Below are 25,056 nucleotides of genomic sequence, written 5' to 3'. Positions count from 1 at the left end.
CATTTGGCTATCTACGACTGCATGAACCTGAAGAAGTAAATGCGAAATTTTGAGTAACCTTTAATTCCTCTCCACTTCGCGAGTTCTTTCAGCTCGGGGAGTTTCATTTCTTCCTCTCTTACCAAATCTAATTCCCCGGTTCCGGACCGTCTGGTCGCTGAAGGTGTTGCTCCGTTATCCAGCTCAAGAAACTTCGACCTTGGGATTGATTGAGGTGGAATTGGGGATCGTTTCACAAAATTTTGCCTGCAGTAATTATAATTTGATCAAGAAATAGTATGTGAAAGATGAGAAATCTAATCATCATAATCATCTTCATCGATATTCTATACTGCTCTAATCTATGGGGACAGAACTCCGAACATGGATGCAAGGAGGTTGGCACACTGCCATCAACCGACCTAACCACGAAAAATGAGCATGTCTAGTTGCAAAAGTTGCGCACGAAGGAATCAAACAAGATGTTCAGCTCATCTACATTAACTTTTGGATTCCTTCAACCGTGAAGAGCCCGAAGAATCGAATCAGAATGCGGCCTATCTTCAAAGTCATCGGAGCTAATCTTCTCATCCTCCACAGCGTCTTCTTTTGAGATCGAAGTTTGTATCCGTCGGAACAGAGTAATGATCTCTTCCTGGCTCGATGCATTCGATTTTCTGGATCCCCGTTTCTTACTTCCATCCTTGTTGCTCCTCCTTTCTGATCGTCTCCGAGGAGGTTGGTGCCTTCCATTCCCTTGAGACGCAATGCTGCAGGTGACAGCCAAGTGAAGCTCCTTTCGCGGCTCAAAAGGTGGTGAAGGCATATCTGTAATCTCAAGCCAAAGTTAACAAGCTGCATCAAAAAATGATCCTCAGTCTATTGCCACCAAACAACAAGTTCATTTTCCTGATATCAAATATCCAAACTTCTATTTGTTTCAAGTTAGTCAACGGAGTTGGCGTGTCTGCCCCTTTACACTCAAGTTTGAATCTCTCTTTGTAAATGAGCGTAATTTAAATTTTCGCACTAAAGTTTGAATTCCTCTCCGACAAGACTAACAATCCCAGACAATAAAATACTCGGGCCGAGCCACCATTTATTTTATTTTATTTATTTAAATTGTCCACAACTTCTTGAGGCGTTTGTAAACCACGCGCCACTATTTATTTTATTTATTTAAAAATTTATCTTCCGGGTTCCGAATAGTTGAAATTTTCGCGCGGCTTTGGTCGGTGTCCACACTTCACGGAGAAACAGAGAGCTATGTTGATGGTGGCCACAACCGCACCGCCAAACTTGTTGTCGATGTCTCCTCTTCCTCGCCATGAAAACAAATCAAAATCTTTCAGACCCTCAAATGGTTACATCTTCCTCAAACCCTCTTCAAAAACCCTTATGTTATCTCCAAATTCGGGCCTTTCTCGTGCCCGATTTCGCGTCTCCGACTCTCTCGCCGCACCCGCCATCACCGGAGTTGCGGACAAGAACGCCAAGATTAACAAGTACTGCGAAATGGGTAATCTGAAATCCGCCATGGAAATGGTGTCCGGGGCTCAAAAATCCGAGCTTGACTTGGAGGCTTACTGCTCCGTCGTGGAGCTATGTGCTGGAATGATGTCGCTGCAAGACGGAAAAGGGGTTCACTCAGTTATCTGTGACAATGGTGTGGAAGCTGATGGGCAACTGGGTGCAAAACTTGTGTTTATGTATGTAAAATGTGGGGATTTAAGAGAAGCGAGGCGGGTTTTCGATAAGTTATCGAATGGGAAGGTGTTTGTTTGGAATCTTATGATTAATGAGTATGCGAAGGTTCGTAATTTCAGGGAAGGTGTGTACTTGTTTGGGAAGATGCAGGAGCTTGGCATCCAAGCAAACTCGTATACGTTTTCATGTGTTTTGAAGTGTTTTTCGGCACTTGGATGTGTGCGGGAAGGTGAATGGATTCATGGATATCTGTATAAATTGGGTTTCGGTTCTGATAACACGGTTGGAAATTCGCTGATGGCTTTCTATTTTAAGAATCGAAGAATTGAGAGTGCACGTAAGGTGTTCGATGAATTGTGCGATCGGGATGTTATATCATGGAATTCGATGATAAGTGCGTATGTGTCTAACGGTCTTGCAGAGAAGGGGGTTGAGATTTTCAGACAGATGGTTTCTTTAGGGATAGATGTGGATTTGGCTACCATTATCAATGTTCTAATGGCTTGTGTAGCCGGTGGGAATCTTTCGCTGGGCAGGGCGCTTCATGCATATGCAATAAAAGCTTCCTTTGACGAGGATGTCATGTTCTGTAATAATGTTCTGGATATGTATTCGAAATGCGGGGATCTGAGTAGTGCAATCCAGGTTTTTAAGAAGATGGGTGAGAGAAGTGTTGTGTCATGGACTTCAATGATAGCAGGGCACATTCGAGAAGGGCTTTCAGATGAGGCAATCGGATTGTTCTCTGAAATGGAAAGGGACGGTGTTAATCCAGATGCTTATACAATCACGAGCATACTTCATGCATGTGCTAGTAGTGGCTCATTGAAGAAAGGCAGGGATATACACAACTACATTAAGGAACATGGCATGGACTCGAGTTTATATGTCTGTAATACTCTCATGGATATGTATGCAAAATGCGGAAGCATGGAAGATGCTCACTCAGTTTTTTCTCGTATGCCTGCGAAGGACATTGTCTCGTGGAATACCATGATAGGAGGTTACTCAAAAAATTGTCTTCCAAATGAAGCTCTTAAACTCTTTTCCGAGATGATGCAGAAATCAAAACCTGACAGCATGACAATTGCCAGTGTCCTTCCGGCTTGTGCCAGCCTAGCAGCTCTAAATAGAGGTCAAGAGATCCATGGTCATATATTGAGAAATGGATACTTTTCTGAACGGCATGTTGCCAATGCACTTGTCGACATGTATGTCAAGTGTGGGGTGCTAGTTCTTGCACGATTACTTTTTGACATGATTCCCGTAAAAGATCTGATCTCTTGGACTGTGATCATTGCTGGATATGGCATGCATGGATTTGGAAGGGAAGCTATTGCTGCCTTTAATGAGATGAGAAAAGCAGGAATAGAACCCGACAGCGTTTCCTTCATTTCGATACTCTATGCTTGCAGTCATTCGGGATTATGCGATGAAGCATGGAGATTCTTCGATACTATGAGAAATGATTACGGCATTGTTCCCAAGTTAGAGCACTATGCTTGTATGGTGGATCTCCTTTCCCGCACGGGGAATCTAACCAAGGCGTATAAATTTATCAAGACAATGCCGATTGAGCCAGATGCAACAATCTGGGGTTCCTTGCTCTGTGGTTGTAGGATCCACCATGATGTGAAACTAGCGGAGAAAGTCGCTGAACATGTTTTTGAACTAGAGCCCGAAAACACAGGGTATTATGTGCTTCTGGCGAACATATATGCAGAGGCAGAAAAGTGGGAAGAAGTGAAAATGTTGAGGGAGAGGATCACTCGGCGAGGCTTGAAAAAGAATCCAGGCTGTAGTTGGATAGAGATCAAAGGCAAAGTTAAAATCTTTGTCGCTGGAGACAGTTCACACCCACAAGCTGCGAAGATAGAGTCCCTATTGAAGAGATTACGATTGAAGATGAAGGAAGAAGGCCAGTCTCCGAAAATGCAGTATGCTTTGATTAATGCAGATGAGGCGGAGAAAGAAGTGGCCCTCTGTGGGCACAGTGAGAAGTTAGCCATAGCATTTGGGATACTGAACTTGCAACCAGGGAAAACCATACGGGTGACGAAGAATCTACGAGTATGCGGTGACTGTCATGAGATGGCCAAGTTCATCTCCAGGACATCTAGGAGGGAGATTGTTTTAAGAGACTCGAACCGCTTTCACCATATGAAGGACGGGAATTGTTCTTGCAGGGGTTTCTGGTAATCTGAAGTTGGAGTTGAAGTGTAAATCATCTCCCCTTCACTCGGTTGATTGTCCTGTGCATGATTTGGTTTAATTTGAAGGCATGTTATGCTTGTTCCCCCGTTTTGACGTGACTGAGATTGGAAGCGTGAATCAAGCGTGGATATCGGCCGTCGAGATGCAGGGTTTTTCTGTATTGTAATTTGTAACATCGTCTTGTAAATTCACAGATAGATCATAGAGCAAAGGAAAAAGTTGGTAAGCTCTTTGGAAATTAGTAAATTTCCCTTTCGGAAAAGGAAAGGTTCGTGTTTTTATTACAAGATTGTTTAAATTTTGCTTAATTTATCATTTTAAATTAGCGGGGATTTGTCACGCAACGGGGCTATTTTTCCAATTTCGAGTTCGGGGCGTGACAGTATTTTAGTTCTGAAATTAGTGGTAATTAGGGTTTGTTTTTGAAGTCATTTCTTCCGAGTGTTCTAAAATGGAAATCCACCGCTTTAATATCATGATATTAGTTTGGTGTTGCTGCGCTTCATGCATATCATTATATAAAAGAAAACTAATGAAAAATGCTTGAAAACTTTGAGTTTTAATTATAAGGACAAAATAAAAGGTAAAGTAAATAGTATCATGATTGACTTTTTAGTGTAAAAATATGATTTTTCGTTAAAGTGAACAGTACCGGGTGCTTTTCGTTAAAGTTCCCTTATATAAATGGATGTGAATATATTAAATAACTAAAAAGGATATGATATTTAATATGATATAATAATTGTCAAAAAAAATAGGGAACTTTAACGAAAAGCACCTGGTACTGTTCACTTTAACGAAAAACCACATTTTTCTACTAAAAAGTCAATCATGGTACTATTCACTTTACTCTTTATTTTGTCCTTATCATTAAAACTCAAAGTTTTCAAGTTATTTTCATTAATTTTCCTAAAAAAATAATGCAAGGGCAATGATTGTAATTTTGTAAACTATGTGGGGTATATTTGTTATTTAAAAATTTCTTTAAATATGCAATGATTACTATTCTTTAAAAAAAAAAAACCTTTTTTAAAGCATGTTTTTTTTAAAAGCACCACATTCTCAAACCAACCCTAAATCATTCTAATTTGGAATTTGTATTTGATTTTTGGGGGAGCGGGTATATTATTATGGAAAGCGGATATACTATTTTGGCCAGCTTTTTTATTTTTATTCTTATTTTATTTTTTAAGGAGGATAACTGGTGACGAACTACGGTCATTCAACCCTTTCAGGCTCGTAGGAGGCTATTTGGAAATTGCACCATACCCATGGCCACAATTAAGCAGATTTACAACTTACAAAGTATTGAATCCAAGACTTCCCTTTTTTTCTTCAAGAAGTTGTTCATAATTTTTCACTAAACTACTTATTGTGGTTATTGTTCTGTCCAACTGACCGAACCCACATTACAGTACCACCATTATTTGAATTCCAAAAGAGGCATATAAGGACCCAATTTTACCAAAATAAAAGTACATTTTATCAAATCAAATCCAAATTTAACATTAATGAATGTGCTACGAATATATACAACCAAAAGAAGAAAGGAAACTTGGAGAAAGCAGAATTAATGAAAGAGTATTGCTACGGAGATTAAATTTGCAAACTAAATGATGTATTATTAATAAGAATAAGCACATTTATCAACGTTTATGTAATAAATCAATCATCAACTTCTATATCCTTTCGTTTTCAAAATTTTATCTACAAATTTAATCTCCTAGCATTACTCTTAATAAAAAGTGAGAATAAGTAAATGCTTGTGGTATTGGTTTGTTATTCAGTACTACGGTCTGGTGGTTTTTCTCTTCACTTGGAAGTGAGAAGTTTTAAGTTCGAATCTCGTGGATGATGAATTCGATACCAAATTAGGCTGTTCTTTGTGTAACTTAGTGTAAAATATCGATGTGCTAAAAAAAAAAAAAAAAAAGTAGTAAATGCTTGTGGCTGAAGGAAGGAAAATTACATACAAAATATATTAGCCGATCGTTGGATTGACTAAATCAAATGAAAATCCAGAGAGAAACAAAGGAGTCTCGCAGAAAGAGAAACCATGTATGCGGAAAATATTTCCCAAAAATTAAATCAACAAAACAATGCAGTTTCAAGCTTGATCAACTTTCAACGACAGCATTTCGAGAGAAGAACCAAGAAAATAACGAGGAAGACAAGAGAAGAAAGCGCAATGGCCACACCAAGAACAACCTTATTTGGCCCATGTTGTCGATCCTGCTTTTGATCATCCTCATCACTGTCGTCATAGTCCGAATTAGTGCTGCCATCCGCTGACGAATCATCGCCTTTCGCCTGCGGCGGCGACATGGGCAGTCCATGTTTGTCGCAGGGAGAAATCCCCAGCTTTAGTTTCGACGACAGAACAGAGTGGTTGTAGCAGAGGTTGCTGTTCCCGCTAATCTTGAACACTTGCAGTCTGCTAATGAACGACGCATTGAACGGCACGACCCCGTGAAACTCGTTGTTTGCGAGATTTAAGTGCTTCAAGCCCTTCATGTCGGAGAGGAATTTTGGGATTGTTCCGTTGAGCTGATTCGAGCTCAGATCGAGATGAACTAAGTCCGGGATTGCTGAAATCGACTCCGGGATGGCGCCGGATAAAGAATTTGAGGACAAAGACACGTTCTTTAGCGAAATCAGGTCCCCGAACGAATTGGGTATTTCGCCATTGATGGAATTGGAGGAAAGGTTTAAGGTTTCGAGGTTTTCGAGGAGTGTGAGGGAACTGGGTATCTTCCCCCGAAGCTTATTGCCGGAAAAATCGATGTGGGTAAGGTTTAAATTCATGTGCTTCGGAATGCTGCCGGTTAAATTGGCTTGGGAGATGGTGACTGACCTGAGCTTCTTCAAGTTTCCGAGGATGACGAAGGGTCCAGAGGCATTGACTTGGACGTTGGAGACGGTGAGATCGGTGAGGTTTTGGAGGCGGGCGAGCCAGACGCCGGTGAGGCGGCGGAGGGAGTTGATGCATGTGAAGGAGTGGAGGGAAGCGACGAGGTCGGCGGGGAAGCGGATTGGAGCAATGGGGCAGTTGAGGAACTGGAGGGACTGGAGGGTGGAGAGGGATTTGAGGGCGGTGAAGGAGAGGGCGACGTCGTCGGAGCAGTTGACGAGGCGGAGGGAAAGGAGGTGGCGGAAGGGCTTGGAGGAGTCGCAGCGGGTGGTGTTTGGGGGGAGGATGGAGGGGTTTGTGCAGGGGTCTTTGGAGGTGGGAATGTTGAGGGATTGGAGGGCTCTGAGTTGCTTTGGGTCGAGTGTGCTTGAAGATGGTGAGGATGGTGAGGTGGTGGAGTTTGGTGGGGTGGGGGAGGAGGTGGGAGATGGGGTTGGGGGGAGTGGTGCTGTGGCTGAGACGGCGGTGGTGGAGAGGAGGAGGTGGAGAAGTAGAGTGAGAAGCAACGGTGGGGGTTCCATTTTAGAGAGACAACAGAGAGAGAGAGAGAGAGAGAGAGAGAGAGAGAGAGAGAGAGAGATCTTGCCTGATGGGGAAGAGTGGGAGTGTGTATTTGTGAGAGGAATTAAGTGTGTGTACTAATGGAAGAACATGGGTTTTATAAAAAGAAAAAATAAATAAAAGAGCTTGGAAGAGAAAGATTTTTTAGTGTGTATGTAATATAAATTAGTATGTCATATGTCTTTTTATTTACATATAACGTGATTTTTTTGTGTGTATGGAATATAAATTAGTATGTCATATATCTTTATTTACATATAACGTATGTGTCTGTATTTTCAAGTACGATGAAAAATCTCACCCGAAGAACAATGAAATGAGAACTTAAACCAGCAGCCACTAACACCCTTGTAGGCAAAGAAAATAATAATAATCTACCAACTTTCTTCACTTTTATTCTTTTTGCAACATTGATTGTGAAAAATCAGAGTGGTTGCTTGTATGAAAAGGCTAACCCGGTTGAGTATGTAAATAACCGATCAAATCAAGGGCTTCCTTATGTGGCCACACTTGTACATTGTTTAAACATTTGTGCTGCATCTGCTCATATTAAAATTTAAATACAAGAACATGTTAATGCAGTAATTAATCAAATAGTAAGTAAATGGCAAATATCGATGTTGATAATTTTGCCCACACTTCAGCAATATTTTGTCAAAATATCGGTGTAATATCGCTAAAATATCGATGCAAAGGAAGGAAAAAAAACACAAAGGGGATTTGAACCCCTCCCATTTTACTCCTCCAACACTGTAACCACTCCTCCAACATTGTAACCACCATATATCACTTATGTTTTAGTGATAATATGCTAAAATATTTATATTTATATGAGTGTCATGTTAACAATTACATGCAAAACTATTTTAGGGATTTATCATTTGATGAATACTCTTCACAATAAACTTACTCTACACATAGAGATGATGAAGATAGTGAAAATTTTGAACCTCGTAGGAACTTTATGTGGTACTAAATCACTCATGTATTTTACCATGCAATGTATAAAGTGTAAAATATTGTAGTAAATCATTATATATAAATGATTATGGTATGTTTAATTTTTTTTCATAAATTACTACATATTTTCTACACTCACAGTGTTTGCCAGCTCGCTGTATAATCAACTTAAATCAGTTAAATCCATCATGTAATGCATTTCCTTCTAATGTTTTTTGATAAACTAATAGATAATTGACTAAATAAACATTTTTCAAAGTTTCAATAAAAAATTCCAAGTTTTTCTTACAATTTCCGTGGTTTTTATTCAATTTTTATCGATATCGATAATATCCCGATATTTCCATCCAAATTTTCATGTTTTTGGACTACCAATATTTCCGATATCATCAATATTTTATACCATGCTCGTAACATCGTTGGAGGAAAACTTCGATAGGGCTGCTTAATTAAGGTAGCTCTTGCACCAAGTGTAACTACAAGTCTAAAATATATAACGTCCTTTAATTTTGCAAAGCTGCTCTGCAGATGACGTGGTCAAAGTGACAAACAAAATTTTTTCTCCACATCGTCAAGTAGTCTAGAAAAGAAATACTCACAAATGCAGTACCTTATATATGTGTCAATTCATTACAATTACAACATCTTCTTACACTGATATTGTAGGGCAGCAATGCTTAAATCTTTACACACTGATTGTCAAAATCCATAAGAAAAAGGAAACAAAAATCATTACAAATCTTCCTAAACTACAATGAGAGGAGAAAGAAATCTGGCCGGCAGTTCCACAAAGAACTCACATGTGATTCCCAGAGATCAAGTTTTTCCTCGCATTCAAACTATAACGAATGCAACATCGTGGAAAACTTTGTCGTAATTTCTCAGCAGTCTATGGAAATGCAGCTTTGAGCAAGCGTTGAGCTGTCCACTTTGCTCACAAATGGATTTATCTTCACCCAAACAAGGGAGAAGACAGAGGCCAAGAGCACTGACCACAAAACAACGATGGTTGGAGTCCGGTTTTGGCGTCCCATGAGACCTTTGAGGAAGGGATATAGATGAAGAATCACCCAGAAGGCAAAGAAAACCTTCCCGAAAAGTGGCCCCCAAGCTTCGTATCCCTTGTTGAGGGCGTCCGAAAATCCTGCAACAACACCAACCATGTTGACGATGAGGAGTGTAGTTGGGGGAATCAAAAGTGTGGTCCATTTGATTAGATAGAGCTCTCCGAATTCTGTGTCTTCGGCTGATTTGGTTGTGACGGTGAAGTTGGTGTCAATTCCGGCCAACATCTTTAAGAAACCTTGGAAGACGGCAAAGAGATGGGCTGAAACACCTCCGATCACCCAGAACTGCTCGTTACGCCATAAGTCCTCAATGCGGACTCCACTCCACCTCAACTCAAGCACACTTGTAGCAATGATGGAGATGAAGAGGCCAAGAAACAGGGCACTTGCCAGGTTTGTAAGCTGAATCAAAGATCAAAAGAATTATTCTCTACTCGATAAATGTAGTGACCGAGTTTCTTTGGTATCAAGAAACACATTCAACGATTCAACAGTTTAAAACTGGTAATGTGCTAGCCCTTCCACAAGCGCGGGAGGCGTTTTATTACATCAGTCTAAGACAATGAATGCAGAAAAAACTTACTGTTGGGATGATGAATTTTCCTGTGAGAAGGCATATTGCAGGGAGTGTGCAGTAAGCGACGAGAGGGAGGGATGTGAAGGGGTAAACAATAGTGTTGATATATGCCATTCTCTGAAGCAATTTGAGGCGGCCTCCTGCAAACCCGTACCAGAGAGGACAATGTCTACTGAGGAAAATTTCCACCGATCCCAGTGCCCACCGAAGAACTTGGTGCAGTCGATCAGAAAGGTTAATGGGAGCTGACCCTTTGAATGCAGGCCTCAAGGGCATGCAGTAAATTGACCTCCATCCACGGCAATGCATCTTGAAACCGGTTAAGATATCCTCAGTGATTGATCCATATATCCAACCAATCTGTGGAAAATAAAAGAGAAAATAAACCATGTAAATAGAAGAACACTGCTTACTGAGTAGCAGCCAAAATTCGTGAATAAGCTTCTAAAACTTCAACATTTCGATCAAGTAGTTCTACAAAAAGTTGAATAGTACCCTACCTCTTTTCCCCACGCGGTCTTCTCTTCATAACCACAGCTAATGACGTGAATCGCCTCCTTGATCAATGTTGAAGGGTTGGAAGATTCGGCCACTCCTCCATTCTCCATTAGCGTAGATTCGATGAATACAGACGATAAGCCAAAAGTTTTCTCAAAGCTTGTCTGCGAGATCAGCATTGACCTCTCAAGCTCATCATATTCTGCATAAGACAATATCTTTTATATACTGAAAGCCCAACCACAGGCCATTTGTCTAAATCCAGTTTCAATGAAGGTCTAGTGATGACATACTCTCAATATCACGGAGGTTAAAAATGGCAGCATCAAGCTCCTCCTGTTTTGCATCTCGATAAGCCTCTGACACATCTTTAGAGGGCTTCTTAGAGGGACAGCAACAAGAGCAGGAGGATGAGGAAGCAGCCTTGGATAAGGCGGGCATAGAAGGAGGACCGTAGCCGTAAAGTGCTTGCCTGTTGAAACAACATCCTGTCCCCACATATACTGGACCTTGAATGCCATCCAGTCCTTTCATGTTAACCTGAAATTAGAGATTTGTATATTTTCAAAACTTCAATAGTTCTTTACAACTGTGCAGGAAATGTAAGGTTACTGTCAAAATGTCGGGATATGTATGATAGCTTTGAACTCACATCAAAGAAAACTGTGTTGCGATTAGCATATCGATCACTGCGATCAATACCATCAAACCTCTGAGGAAACTGCACATAGCATACTTCTCGACCGACTTGAGGGTCCATCAAGAAACACATTGCCTCACGAATTGCCTGGCTGTTGTTAACGTAGTGATCACAGTCAAGATTGAGGATGTATGGGGCATTTGTGAGAACTGCAGACACCCTTACCTGTATCAAGCCAATCAAGCAAGTTAAAAATGAAATTTTAGAGCACTCGGATGGGGTATTATCACTCTTATAGCATGCATATATACCAAAGCATTTTCAGCACCAGCTTTCTTGTGATGTGGGTAGCCGGGTCTCTTCTCTCTCGAGACATAAACCAATCGAGGAAGTTCATTGCCCTCGATGTCATAGGCACCGCTATGTCCAAGGAACACCTGAGAAGGGTAAAAAGAGGCGTTACATTTCAAAACGCTTTTCAAAATATAAGGTATCACTACTGTCACTTTAAAATCATGGTTTTCCCAGATGAACAGAGTTTTTAATCATATATTCCAGTTATTTTATAGCTCAATTGATCTGTACTTGACTCGGATAGATTTTGTTTAGATCATAAAAGAATATAGGGCTCGTTCGAGAAGTATAACATTTTCAAAAGTTGAACTAAATAAACCATAGGGTATCTGTCTACCTGGATCATCCCAGGATGGTCACGCGAGTTATTTCCTGGCCATGGAGTTCCATCTTGCATAGTCCATCCTTCTTCTGGTGTTTTTTGAGCCTTTGCTACTAAAGCATTCATTCGCACTTTGAACTCTTCATAATCTCTCTGTAAAAAGTTATGAAGTTGTAATTAACAAAAGCTTTTTGATATTTAGACAAACAACTAGTACGATTGCTCCATTTGATTTCGATGTCATATTCTCATGAGTATTCAGTTGCAATTAGAAGAAGCTTCGGCCATTAGGTACTTACTTTCATCGCTCTGCGCTCCTTCACAAAAGATGGTTGCACTTTATCCTTCAAGTAGTCAATCTTTTGTGAGAAGTAAAACTCAGGTGCACGTGGTTCAATTGAAAATTTCTTGCAGAAAGGAACCCACTTTGTTGCAAATTCAGATGTTTCGGCAAGGGATTCAAATGTAAGCATGGCAGCACCATCATCAGACACATAGCAGGAAACTTTGTCCACAGGGTAGTCTACAGCAAGGATAGAAAGCACGGTATTGGCAGTAATCAAGGGCGGTTCTTTCAACGGATCAACTGTACTCACGAAGAAATCCACAGCAGCAAGCTCGGAGAGTTCACCCTCTCTTTCAAACCTGGCATGGAAGTTTATACAACCATTCAAATGTACATCCAACACGAAAACATCAGTTAACCTACCTTGGTAACCAGGTTAAAGCATAAGAAAAATCAGTTGAAGATATATACCTGGCAGATAACCTGTCAGTAAATGTAGTCCGATTAACTGGAGACCACTTAGGAAACTGATCCAACACCCAAGAAAAAGCAAACCAGATCTCACATATGATCGAAGTGAACCATAGACCGTAAGCACTATCAACAGGATTTGTTACTCGATAATGGAAGAAAAGGGCGAGAATGATCAATCGCATAATTATAACAGTTCTGTATGGTGTGATTCTGTTAGATGGAAGTGGGACGAGAGTTGAAAGTGGTTCCGCAGCGTCTGATGAACTGCATAGAAGGCCATAATTCAAACAACAGACTAGTTCAAAATAAATAAAGCATCAAATGTTACATATTGCATGTGATCCAAAGTCGGAACACATCCAAGTTCATACTTGCATATTTGTTCTTTTGCTTCCTTTTGAAAATTAGACTCCGACACTTCCCAAAATATTAACATGTTTTTAACCATTTCATTAACTGTGTCTATGAAGAATCGTTAGGATACTGAGACGAAAGATAGGAAACTGAATACCATGAGTAAAACTTACTTATGTTTCGATATATAAAGCTCGGAATACCTATGTGAGACATTTTTATCTCAACCTAACTCATAGAGATGCATAGTATAGTGCGAATGCTTTGTTCTTCTCTTTCGTATCTAATATTTGGAATCGCAGGATTACTACGAACATGAAATAACAGCATACGAGTCAAACTCATCTCGTCTAAGCCAAAAACAACAGATTTTCCTTTCATGAACACCTGAACCTTTGCATGACATAGACAACAGTTACAGCTTTATGGAAGAAGAATCGAAAACACGAAGCCTAAATGAAAAAACTAGCACCGAATACTTTCGAAACTGCTTTATCATTTTTTTTTTGTAGTGTCCTATATATAAACCCATGATTTGATTGTACTTACTATTCCTCTGTCATCTGCTTCTCAGGTGGAATTTGAGCCTCTTTTTCCCCCTTAGGTGTATCCTTTTTCTTCTTGATCTTTTTATCCTTCTTATCCTTCTTATCCTTCCAACTTTCCACTCTATTCTTCCAAATCGGATTGCCAGATTCATCGTTTAATTCTTCAAGGATGACAAAAAGAAAAGAACGCAAATTAGTACAAATGAGACAAGGGGGCTAAAATCATTCACGAAAAGAATTATGACTCACCACTATCCAACGTAGACACACTGCTGATATGCCTAGCATGAATTCCTGTATCCTGCTGAAACAGGTATAAAGTATAAACATTAGCAAGCTGTAAGAGTACTTAAATTAGAGTTGTAGATACACATTCGTACCTGTGAATTATTCAGGTGAGCTTCCATTGTGGATCGAGTGCCTGACACCTTTGTTTCATACTCCGCCAACGGGTTATCTGAAGAACTTAAGAGTCAATATATAGCTTAGGAATCATCATGAGAATGAAAATCATGAGTTTGATTATGTAACTAGCTGTACAAAACATAGATATCACAATTATCAATCAAGACCAAAAATGAGCCCATTTTTCAATCTTCTTCCGAAAACTCAAAAGGATGCAATTTTAAAACGATTTTTCACCTCTATGCACATTTGGGTTTCAATTCAAAAATCCAAATAGCACATAGAGGAACCAAACTTTGCAGTTGCGGACACACAAGATTAACTTGCCTAAGTCAGCCAAAGAGAGAAAAAGTTTGATCTTAATCCACCATCAAGAGTGTGGGAACTGTTCACTATCCTAGAAGGTTGTTCCAATGTGATCAACCAAACTATTTCTACAACTTGAAGGTACATAACTTCATGTACAAATATCACAAAACGTTGCCAATCTAATCGAATAATAAATGTAGAGACATATATCAAAGCATCTTAAAATACATAAATAGATCAGAGAAATACAAGAACTAGACATACCGTCATAGGGAATACCACACTGCAAGCAAACTTTACGCCCAGCCTTGACATCTTCATCGAAACAAGCCTTGCAAATGGGGAAATTACACTCGTGGCATGCCACGAAAACCTCCCCATTGGCACCAAGCCCCACCTGCTCGCCGCAGACATTGCACACAGGAGCCACGGACTGCATCATTTTGGACAAATTCGAAGCCTTTCCTCAATATCCAGAGAAACCCAAAAGTCCAAATGATCCTTGGAAAAAGGGGTCACACTCCACTTGCCAATCTGAGGCCTGTGGTTTCATACGAAATGCCGAAACCCCAGTTTTGTAATGGCGAGAAGGAAGAGGTGGATGGAGTGTGGTGGTTGGAAGGGTGTGTAAGTTGGGGTGTTGGTGTCATTGTTTTTGCAGAGAAAGGAGAGAGACAGAGAGAGAGAGAGAGAGGTGGGAAGCTTAAGCTATGTATTGTTTTTCTTTTGTTTTTGCCTGAAGGAATGAGATTTTAAATTTTTGCGGGAAGTCTAAGGAAGGTTTCGGTTGGGCAAGTTACATCCTTGAACCAACCGATCCTGTCAACCTGTTGATATTTTCCCACCAAAAACCTCGGATGGACTGGAGTTGGGTGTCTTTTACCTTACTTCGCAAAATAAAGGCCCTACAAGCATGCCTTGTAAAATGGCTTTGGTAATTAACACTAGCTAATGCCCACACACACTGCGTGAACAATTCATTTCATTTTGTTTTTTATTAGGAAGTGTGATTAGTTTTTAAATTTTTAAGAAAATCAGTTATCAAAATTGGGACAATGATGAGCAGTTTTTATTATTATTTTATTTTTAATTCTTAAATAGAGCATGCTATACTAACTTGGTTGTGATGTTGCGATAAAAAGCAGCAAAACTTATGTTTATGTAATTACTAAATTGTTCTTCTTTTTTTTTTGGTTCAGTTTTGATAAGGGGTGATCAAGTAGTAATTAGAGTTTTAGTTTAGATAAGATTAATTAGGGTTTTTATATTTCCTAATCGTTAAGGATTTAGCAGTTAAATTTGTACTTGTAGTAATCACAAGCCTCCAAATTTGTGTTATTTCAAACATTTGAACCACATTATTATGCGGGGCTTAACCCACTTCCTTACCTAGTTAGTGTTAATATTATCATTTATTCAAAAAAAAAACATTTGAATTTTGTCACACAGCTAGGAACATTACTCCACTTTGGATGAGATAAGAAAACAAAAAGGTGGTTTTAAACACACTATTTTATTATCTACACTCCTTATAAGTTTATGTCTTTTGATACTCTTCAAGTTATTTTATCTGAGGACTGAAAATCGAGAGGTGTGTGAAAAGTAAAAATGAGTGTGTAGATAACACCACCCAAATAAAATTGAGAAATGTTGGGGAGATTGTCACATCCCAGTCTCGACTCCGCCGTAGCACGATATTGTCTGCTTTGGAAATGCTCTCACCCTAACTCGCTTAACTTCCTAGTAGGTCACCCATCCTGGGAATGCTCTCACCCCAACTCACTTAACTTCGAAGTTCCAATGGAATCTGAAGCCAGTGAATCCCCAAAATGCCTCATGCTATATAGAGGTAGCCATGTACATATAAGGCACATCACTCCCTCTTTGTTGGTTGATGAGTTTAACATTAATTCTCGTGCCAACATTATAAAACATTGTGCCAAAAATATGAGAGGATAGATAATCCAGAGAAAGTTCCATTTTTGCAAATCTCCCTATCATTTCTCAACAAAATTACCATAAATCGGATATAAGCATACAACTTCTAATTCGGTGAGAATTTCACAATTAATTCATTGCATAGATGGTCTTGAACTTGCAGGTTTATTGGGTAAAGGTTCTTAAGTATGAATGAGGATCCTGAGAATCTTTAAATCGTGTTCGTTCAACGTACATAGTACAGTCAGAAATTATTTTAAATACTTTTATTTAAAATTAAATATAAATAGTACCTGATGAAAACTGACTGTACGATGTACAATAAATAAACACAATTTAAATATGGGTTGTGATTTTCACACACCCTTAACTACTTTTCCCACACCTCTCCTTATTTTTTAATAGTTAATTGGTATCCTACTATTTATATATTCCATATATACCCTTCCTACTTTTTTTATGGTAATTAATGAAATATTAAATAAGGAGGGGTATATATGGAAGATTAAGGGGTGGTTTGGGAGTGAGGTGCTTAAAAAAAAACACCCATAAACAAAAGCTGTGAGAGTTTTAGGTGTTTGGTAAACTAAAAAAAAAAGGCTTATTTTGGAAGCTGCTGTGAGAATAAGCTGAAATCAAAGGAAAAAGATGAAGCTGCTATTTGTAACTTTAGAAAACTGGCTTTTTTTCAAAGCACACGGAGCTACAGTGCTCTTTTAATAAAAAGACCCACTATCAGGCTGTTTTTTTTCTTTCCAAAAGTACTTTTACAAAAAAGTTTACCAAACACTCTGCCGATTTATTTTACAGCCGCTTATTCTCACAGCAGTTTTTTTTCAAATCACAACAATAACAAACCAGCCCTAAATAGTATGATACCAATTAAGTACTAAAAAATAAGAAGGATGTGAAAAAAATAGTTAAAGGTATATGAAAATCACAACCCTTTAAAGATCTCTATGATCCTCATATAAAGGATGCGGAGAGGATCCTCATTCCTCAAGTTATCCTGCTCTTTTCTAATTGTGAGACGTGTAAGAATTAGCCAAGTACCTTGAAAAGTAGAGATTCTGTCATGTCATTATTGTATTTACCCATATGAAAAATTGGAATGGAAATGGAATGCGTTCAATGTCAGCAACTCACTTTGACGCCCGTAAAATCCTCTCCACATTCTTATATTAAGCATTTTACGTCATCGTGGCAAGGAACTCATTTCTAAGATTGCATATTTCAAGGCACAATATGCAAAACAGTGATCAAGTTTTCAGATATATATCCAGGAACGAGTTTGCCAGTCATTGATTGTGCAGCTTTAATCTAAGCAACAGAATAGACCTTTACCACCTTCGTTGTATCACAAACAACTAGGTTTTCCGTATCAGCCGGAGTGGTGCAGAGCCAGTTGACCTGCCAAGGCAATCAATTCAAATGCGGATCACTACTGCTACCTGCATCAAGACACTTGGTCCAATCCCAGACCTTTACCAACTTATCATTTCTACCTGAATAACATGTACTAGTCAATACGTGAAGTTTCCTTGAAACTGCATTTAAGTCTATTGGTTACACGCATGAGACGGCAGCAGTGTGACCGCTGCATGAGTAATCCAAATGCAACCTTTTCCTTCCGCTTTGATCTGGTTTTCTAGATCAGTATCTTTCGATCTTGATTGAGATCCTTTCTGAGGTTTTTTAGAACCTTTTGACCTCAGGGGAGCAAGTTCAGCTTCTATATTAATCACTTCAACTGCACCATTTGTCTGATTTGTCTAACATATCAATTTCAGGAACTGCTATTGAGTGGACAAAAGCAGGATTACGACACTGTTCCTTGGCATCAACATTATTTGGGTCCATCAAGCCTGCAGTGAAAAATAGCAAGCAATAGTTGTATAAAAAAATCAATCCAACCACAACCGATTTTTTTTCCTTCTGTTCTTTAACTTCTTATAAAAATAAAATTATCAGAATAATCATGCTATTAGGAGCCTAATAAAGTGCATCAACGTGTTGAGAGGGCGAGTGACAAGGCACGAGTATGAAATAAGCATGAAAAAGAATCACATTTTGAACAAATCTTCTGCAGTCGAATATATTCAATTGCAACAACATTTTATGCATGTGGACCTTTTCTTTTTGTAAGCACACGTGAACTGAATAGGTACCTGGATAAAGTTGACCAGACTTGTTGGACAGAAATTTCCCTGGGTATTGGCTACTTTGAACTTTTAGGGGTGATTTGGGAGTGAAGTGCTTAAAAAAAAGAAAACTAATGAAAATGGCTTGAAAACTTTGAGTTTTAATGATAAGGACAAAATAAAGAGTAAAGTGAATAGTATCAGGATTGACTTTTTAGTGTAAAAATATGGTTTTTCGTTAAAGTGAACAGTACCAGATGCTTTTCGTTAAAGTTCCCTAAAAAAAAGCACCAATGAAAAAAAGCTGTGAGGGTTTTAGGTGTTTAGTAAACTGAAAAAAATGGCTTATTTTGAAAGCTACTGTGAGAATAAGCTGAAATCAAAAGAAAAAGCTGAAGCTGCTATTTGCAGCTTTGGAAAACTGGTTTTTTTTCAAAGTACACGGAGTTACAGTGCTCCTTTAATGAAAAGACCCACTATAAGACTGTTTTTTTTTTCAAAAGCACTTTTACAAAAAAGTTTACCAAACACTCTGCTGATTTACTTCACAGCCGCTTATTCTCACAACACAGCCGCTTATTCTCACAGCAGTTTTTTTTCAAAGCACAGCAATACCAAACCAGCCCTTAGGGGTGGTTTGGGAGTGAGGTGCATAAAAAAAAAAAAAGCACCCATGAAAAAAAAGCTGTGAGGGTTTTAGGTGTTTGGTAAACTAAAAAAAAAGGGCTTATTTTGGAAGCTGCTGTGAGAATAAGATGAAATCAAAGGAAAAAGCTGAAGCTGCTATTTGCAGCTTTGGAAAACTGGTTTTTTTTCAAAGCACACGGAGCTACAGTGCTCCTTTAATGAAAAGACCCACTATTAGACTGCTTTTTTTTCCAAAAGCACTTTTACAAAAAAGTTTACCAAACACTCTGCTGATTTATTTCACAGCCGCTTATTCTCATAACACAGCCGTTTATTCTCACATCAGTTTTTTTTCAAAGTACAACAATACCAAACCAACCCTTAGTATGGTGTTTCCCAGAAGTGCTTCTCTGCTTCTAAGTCCTATATAAGCCAAAGCTTAGGCATGCATGAACTTGTGGCCAATAGAAATCTAATTCCTAATGTTGCTAGCTTGCTAAAAAAGCATCGTTTCACAAGAAATGGACGACTCATTTGATGCATATGTGGAGGCTGATTAGGACGGTTGGGATAAAAAAAAAATCCAGTTGAACGGAAAATTTACACACGTGTTAAACTGTGATTGACTAAGACTGTTTCCAAGGAAGAAGGCAACTATGTTCCTTGGTAAGCTGGCATCCATAATGTATCATCACTAATAAAACTTATTGACATATTATCAATACATTATCGGCCATATCTTATTCGATAATGACTTTACGTTGGTTCTTTAGTGTCCTCACATAGGATTCTTCTGTTGAGTATTTTCATCTTCTTCCGTGCGGACCTAGACACGAAAGAGTTTCCCTACCCCACCCTCTCTGATTTTTCCATGTTCACCCAGCCCCATTTTTTGTCTCCCCTCACCTCGTCCGGTGGCCTCACACAAGAACCTCTCTACAAACTGACACAAAACTATTATCTAGTTTAATCAAAGAATGACAGAAACAATTACAACCTTAATCACATATCAGAATCATTACATTGTCAAAGGAAAGCCCAAATCAAACAGCTTAATAAGTCACATACGAGATTAATGTTGAAGTATGCAATTAGACAGTCCTAAAAGGCTAAAAACGAAATGATTATCAATCAACATTGTAAGCGATGACAGTGCAAGCAACAGCGTAAGCCCATGACTTGAGATGCTCTTTCATAGCCATTTTATCACTGATTGAAGGCATCCCATAATTTGCACTCGGATACTTTCCAAACCTCTGATTGTTAAACTCACAATTCCCATCAACCGTCGGACTAGATGACCAAAAATTTCCATAACTAACCTCCTCCGCACGATCATCGAAACCCGACATTTCAAACTCTCCAAGAATCTTCCTCTTATTTCTCAGACCCTTCTTCCTCCTCCTCCTCCTCTTTGCCTTCACCGTTGATCTTTGACTCTGAGAATCATAATATTCCACCACCAACTGCATGGAACCTGGCTCCACAGTTTCTGGTTCGTCACCTTTGGGGCACATTGGGATAGACATTTCAGCCACTGGCGGCGACTCCGTTCGCTGATTTTGAACAATTGGCGACATGGGTTTGGACGAGAAGACGTTGCCGAAGAACCAGAGCGAGTCAAAGCTCTCCGCGACTCGCGAAGAGTCCATGAGAAATGACACTGAGTCAAGGCCCGAACACAGAGACTGCAGAGGTTTGTGTTTGGGCGACACTTGCACTTTCTAGTTGAACGTTGGACTGACCTCAAATGTTCTCATTGTACGTTTTTTGATTGACCAAACTGACTTTCCTCACCTGGAGAGATTTTTCAGTATGACCGTCACACGAGATAATATACCACGTGTTCCTATATAAATAGTGGGTTATATGTATTAAAATGTTAATAACTTAAAAATTAAAAATTTTCACCACTTATATAAAAATATGTGTTGTATTATCCGTGTTCCCGTCCCACCTGAGTCAATCTGCGAGGCATCTGTGAGCGTATTTTGGTCATTTGGGGTGTAAGCAGTGGGCGGCGACTTTACGTTGTCCGACTGTTTAAAATTACGTGGGAAACGATATGATTCCATTAATAATTGTTAGTTTGGAAGATTTATTCTTTGGGGGAAATGGTAAAAGTGTATTGGAACTTTAATCTAAGATTTTGTTTATTAGAACGTTGAGAAACTCTCTATCAATTTTTTGCTGTTTACAATGTAACGTAAATTTTCGTACTAATAGTATAAGATATTATTAGAAAAAATAAGGTGACAGAGAGTTTATTAAAACTTTCACTTTTAAGATGTTCTTCTTTGCATTTGACTTAGTTTATTGTTTTTGACCTTTGAGTTTTCACAACATAGACTAACCATTCCCTACTTTCAAGAAAAACTTATCTATAAATTAATAATCTTGAGATTGAGTAAAATTTATTAATGTAGCAAACATTAAGTGATTAAGTAATTAAGTAATTTATTATTAATTAATAAGTTATTAATTTATCAAGGTATAAATATATGTTTCGGAAGTTGGAAGTCTTTATAAACACATAGAATCATAGATAGACCTTCCTTCTTTGTTACAGAATTAGCCCTTGGAATTGAGTCTTCTTTAAATTTGGTTTGTTTTACATTTATTTTATTCGAATTAGATAGTTAATAAAATAAAAACACAGGTCAAGTAGATACTGTATTTAATTAATTAATTCGTATAGGGCGTGAGGCTGCTGAGAAAGATAAAGTGAATCGGTTTTTTTTTTTTCTGTTGGAAAAGATTTTTTTATTTAGAAATATTGATTATATTTGGCATTTTTTGTATCTATATATGTGTGTGTGTGATTATATTAAGATGTGAATAAACGTACATGACTGGGTCTCAGGGTCAAGTAGTCACACCCTAAATGCATCATATATTCGATAATATTTTACCTAATTTCCACGAGCTCACTGTTTCACCGTTCACACCATACTTTTTTGTGTGTGTTTTTTTTGTTTGATTTTATCTGTGCACTCAATCTTTAAGCGACTTCATGCGTATCCTGCAGGGTCGGTCCATTGATTTCGAAGTTCCTGTGCAGCCAAACAAGGCTACTCATTTCTTCTTCCTTGCACCTGCACAGCCTCTCACTCCCTTTGCAATTTGTTGCAGTCGGATACCCTTAGGGTGTGTTTGTTTGACCGGATTAGGGGGGACTGGACTGGACTAGACTAATTGCTAGTGTAGTCTCATGTTTGGTTTGCACAAGGATTAGGTTTAATAGGATTAGACCGGACACGCTCCGACTAAGTCCTTCGTTAGAAGGGCTTAGCGAGACCCCCCAATCAGCAGGGGACTGCTAAGACCGTACGCGTCCCTTCCTCATCGCGTCCTCGTCCAGCCATCCTCCTCGCATCTTTGTCCATGTTTGCTCGACCAACCTCGCCGGACCACCCCACCGATGGCGACGATCGTCGACGAGATGTACAAATTCTCGGCTACGCACTTCTTTGGGTTTAGTCTGAGCTACAAAAAAGATGAGAACGACGACGATAGGCCCTAGGCTGAGTTTGAGCTCTCCACCGTCGGCAGCATGGCCATTCATGTCGATTTGAGGAGGGGATTGGGGTGGGTCATCGGAGAAGAGAGGTTTAGAGGAGGAGACGATGGTGGGGTTGAAGGAACAAGGACGAATTTGGTTGACTGAGATCTGCAATTGAAAATGGAGGCTCGCGGCTGGAGGTTTGATTCGCAGATGGCAGATGGAGGCCTCAATGACGCAGGTGGAGGCCTGATTTGCTTACCCTTCGTGGGAAATATATTGCCAATGCGTGACTTTTGAGAAATTGAGGTTGTAAATCTTTGGTTTTTAATAGAAAACATGAATTTTTGGGGTAGATTATGAGTTAATTTGCCAATTCTTCCTCTGGGTAATATGCAATTTAGAATTTGATTGTAGGTTAGTTGAAATTGAAGTTGGTTGAAATTCATTGAAATTTTGTTAGAATTTGGGAACTGGAAATTTTAGTTGAAATTGAAGTTGGTAGAATTTGGAAACTGAGAAATTTTGGTTGAAACTTTGATGTTGGTTGAAATTGAAGTTGAAGCAAATAACATGGATATTTTTTTATATATTACCGGTTGTTTTTTCCCTTTTTTTTAATTATTCTGTTTTTTAGTCCGATACTGCACCAAACGCTTCACTAAGTCAATCCAGCTTAGTCTAGTCTAAGCCAGTCCAGCTTAGTCCCTGAAGCTAGTCCAGTCCGAGATAGTCCGGTGCAACAAACGCACCCTTAGTTCATTAGGGCCCTGTGCAATCGCAACAAGGATCGTTGCCGGATCGTTTCCATGTAAAATCTCGAATCAAATAATCTCAATCGTTCACTTAAAATCGTGAAGGTGAGATCACTCTTCCCTTCTAACCTTCTCACTCTAAACCCTAAATCGTGGGGTTTAGGGTATTGTTGTTTGACCCGACACTAACTCATTGATTCATTTGCCTTCGTTGACATTTCCTCCTGTTACATTGTCACACTGAATCCATCCAATAACTCAGCCCACGTGAATTAGCCGTTAATTAAATATAAATTTTTTATTGCAAATTATTGGCAGTCATTTTTTAATTTTGAAATGTGATTGACCGTGATTTTCATATTAAACTAAATGAACAATGTTAACAATGATGCAGAGGAAGTTAAGCGCAAACCAGAAACCAATTTCTTCCGAGATTCAATCTTGCAATCCTGCTGCAACAGAAGTTAAGCACAAATATTCATAATAATGTTTCTACTTTTTATTCACATTTACAAGTTGTAGAACAATATTGATTAACCACTGTATACAAAAAATGTCAAAAAAACTGAAGCAAAATCCAAACCAAAAAAGAAAAGTACAAAAAATCTTAGAACCAAAATGTTCGTCATCTAACTGCAGAAGCAACAGTATGAGCCCACCATTTGAGATTGTCTTTCATGTCAATTTCATTTTCCAACGCAGGAAACCTCCAATTCATCAATGGCTTCTCTCTCTTCCTCTTCTCCCTAACCTCCCAAGCTTCAGAAAGGTATGGCCTTGAAATTGCAGACTCATCAAACCTCTCCTCTCTGCTGTCATCCTTCTTTCCCAATCTTTGCAGCCCAGGAATGATTGAAACCAAGTTTGAATCTTTATCTTCCTCTGAGAAAACAAAACCAAGATCCATAAACCCTTTTAGCTCTTCAAACTGAAGGTCTGTCAAGCTCTTGCTCTCACTCTTCTTCTTTCTTCTCCTCCTCCTCCTTTCAACTTTCTTCTGTGGTTCTTCTTCTGAATATATCTGTTTCGGGTTTCCGATTTCCCTGGCTTCTTTTCCGGAAAGAATTGTGGAGAGCTTCGGTCTGTGGAGGACAGTGTCCGGCGAGAGAGTGCTCAAGTTGAAGCTCGTATTGGAGCTCAACTCGTCGCTCATGGACCTGGTGTGCCTGGTTGGAATCCGTAAAAACTCTGGCTTTGATGGTTTTTCTGGGTTTTCTTCGATTTCATGATCTGGGTGTTCTTCAAAATTTGATGGGTTCGATGAAACTGGTTGTTTCTTGAAGATCGGGAACTTGAACCAGAAAGAATCGTATAAATCCATTACTTCGTCTGCTTCCATCAACGGCGAGGCGGCTGAAGAAAACAGGTACAAATTTTGTTTTTGTTAGTTTTGTGCAAGTGTTTTGCCCCGGAGGGCCTTATAAGGACATAGACATTACTTTTAATTTACGTAATTACCCTCGGTCTTTCCCCGATATTACTGAAGTAATTCAACATGTCATTACACGTTTCCCATCTGAGTCTTTCTTTAATAATTAGTTTTGATTGATTTTACTTTTCATTTGCCAAGTGTCTAATGTACATTCAAAAGCGATGTGAACGATTTCAGAAAAGAAAAAAAAAATTAATAAAAACGCTGTGAACGTGTTGATATCCTGCTTTAAGAAAAGTATAAGGGGATTTTAACGAAAAGTTCTCGGTATTATTTATTTTAATGAAAAAATACATTTTTATTTTAAAAGTCAATCTTGATACTATTTACTTACAACATTTTTTTGTCATTTTCGTTAAAACTCAAAGTTTTCAAATCATTTTCATTAGTTTTCTTAAAGAGTAATGCTTTAATTTTTTAGAATAAATTTGTAAACTATGTAATGTATTACTAAATAAGTGTGTCTTTCTTGGGCGCAACCAACTGTTGTGGGGT

The 25,056-nt window shown here is 38.8% G+C and overlaps 5 protein-coding genes across 6 annotated transcripts; 1 reads left to right on the top strand and 4 right to left on the bottom strand.

Moving 5' to 3' along the window:
- Window positions 1-11: 11 nt before the first annotated feature.
- Window positions 12-805, bottom strand: LOC126584536 (uncharacterized). Its single transcript, XM_050248888.1, has 3 exons — window positions 502-805; window positions 398-401; window positions 12-246 (listed from the first exon to the last, which is right to left on the bottom strand). The coding sequence occupies exons 1-3, from the start codon at window positions 803-805 to the stop codon at window positions 12-14; spliced, it is 543 nt and encodes a 180-aa protein (XP_050104845.1).
- A 319-nt stretch (window positions 806-1,124) lies between these two features.
- Window positions 1,125-4,225, top strand: LOC126586168 (pentatricopeptide repeat-containing protein DOT4, chloroplastic). Its single transcript, XM_050250870.1, has one exon. The coding sequence runs from the start codon at window positions 1,246-1,248 to the stop codon at window positions 3,883-3,885; it is 2,640 nt and encodes an 879-aa protein (XP_050106827.1). The 5' UTR covers window positions 1,125-1,245; the 3' UTR covers window positions 3,886-4,225.
- A 1,626-nt stretch (window positions 4,226-5,851) lies between these two features.
- Window positions 5,852-7,454, bottom strand: LOC126586178 (receptor-like protein 51). Its single transcript, XM_050250888.1, has one exon. It carries the CDS (start codon window positions 7,330-7,332, stop codon window positions 6,025-6,027), a length of 1,308 nt encoding a protein of 435 aa, XP_050106845.1. The 5' UTR covers window positions 7,333-7,454; the 3' UTR covers window positions 5,852-6,024.
- Window positions 7,455-8,924: 1,470 nt separating this feature from the next.
- On the bottom strand, window positions 8,925-14,731 carry LOC126587439 (cellulose synthase A catalytic subunit 8 [UDP-forming]-like). 2 transcript variants are annotated; one of them, XM_050252508.1, is made up of 13 exons: window positions 14,431-14,731; window positions 13,833-13,909; window positions 13,702-13,756; window positions 13,454-13,613; window positions 12,548-12,814; window positions 12,090-12,435; window positions 11,806-11,943; window positions 11,426-11,551; window positions 11,127-11,339; window positions 10,768-11,014; window positions 10,477-10,676; window positions 9,983-10,336; window positions 8,925-9,801 (listed from the first exon to the last, which is right to left on the bottom strand). In XM_050252508.1, exons 1-13 carry the CDS (start codon window positions 14,606-14,608, stop codon window positions 9,214-9,216), a joined length of 2,949 nt encoding a protein of 982 aa, XP_050108465.1. In that variant the 5' UTR covers window positions 14,609-14,731; the 3' UTR covers window positions 8,925-9,213. The 2 variants fall into 2 exon arrangements, with proteins under 2 accessions (XP_050108465.1, XP_050108466.1); XM_050252509.1 differs by having other exon boundaries at window positions 13,702-13,753.
- An 8,875-nt stretch (window positions 14,732-23,606) lies between these two features.
- LOC126586746 (uncharacterized) lies at window positions 23,607-24,529 on the bottom strand. Its single transcript, XM_050251687.1, has one exon. The coding sequence runs from the start codon at window positions 24,466-24,468 to the stop codon at window positions 23,755-23,757; it is 714 nt and encodes a 237-aa protein (XP_050107644.1). The 5' UTR covers window positions 24,469-24,529; the 3' UTR covers window positions 23,607-23,754.
- Between the last annotated feature and the right edge of the window lie 527 nt (window positions 24,530-25,056).

Source organism: Malus sylvestris, chromosome 10, assembly GCF_916048215.2.
Source record: "Malus sylvestris chromosome 10, drMalSylv7.2, whole genome shotgun sequence".
NCBI classification, from domain to species: domain Eukaryota; kingdom Viridiplantae; phylum Streptophyta; class Magnoliopsida; order Rosales; family Rosaceae; genus Malus; species Malus sylvestris.
This window is presented reverse-complemented; position numbering and strand designations above follow the sequence as displayed.

Excerpts from the sequence above, each read along its gene's own strand:
- LOC126584536 (XM_050248888.1), bottom strand. The coding sequence starts at position 805 with ATGCCTTCACCACCTTTTGAGCCGCGAAAGGAGCTTCACTTGGCTGTC.
- LOC126586168 (XM_050250870.1), top strand. The coding sequence starts at position 1,246 with ATGTTGATGGTGGCCACAACCGCACCGCCAAACTTGTTGTCGATGTCT.
- LOC126586178 (XM_050250888.1), bottom strand. The coding sequence starts at position 7,332 with ATGGAACCCCCACCGTTGCTTCTCACTCTACTTCTCCACCTCCTCCTC.
- LOC126587439 (XM_050252508.1), bottom strand. The coding sequence starts at position 14,608 with ATGATGCAGTCCGTGGCTCCTGTGTGCAATGTCTGCGGCGAGCAGGTG. Across the intron at positions 13,757-13,832 it reads CTCACCTGAATAATTCACAG|CAGGATACAGGAATTCATGC; the intron begins GTACGAATGTGT and ends TACCTGTTTCAG. Across the intron at positions 12,815-13,453 it reads AAGCAGATGACAGAGGAATA|TTCATCAGACGCTGCGGAAC; the intron begins GTAAGTACAATC and ends CCTTCTATGCAG.
- LOC126586746 (XM_050251687.1), bottom strand. The coding sequence starts at position 24,468 with ATGGAAGCAGACGAAGTAATGGATTTATACGATTCTTTCTGGTTCAAG.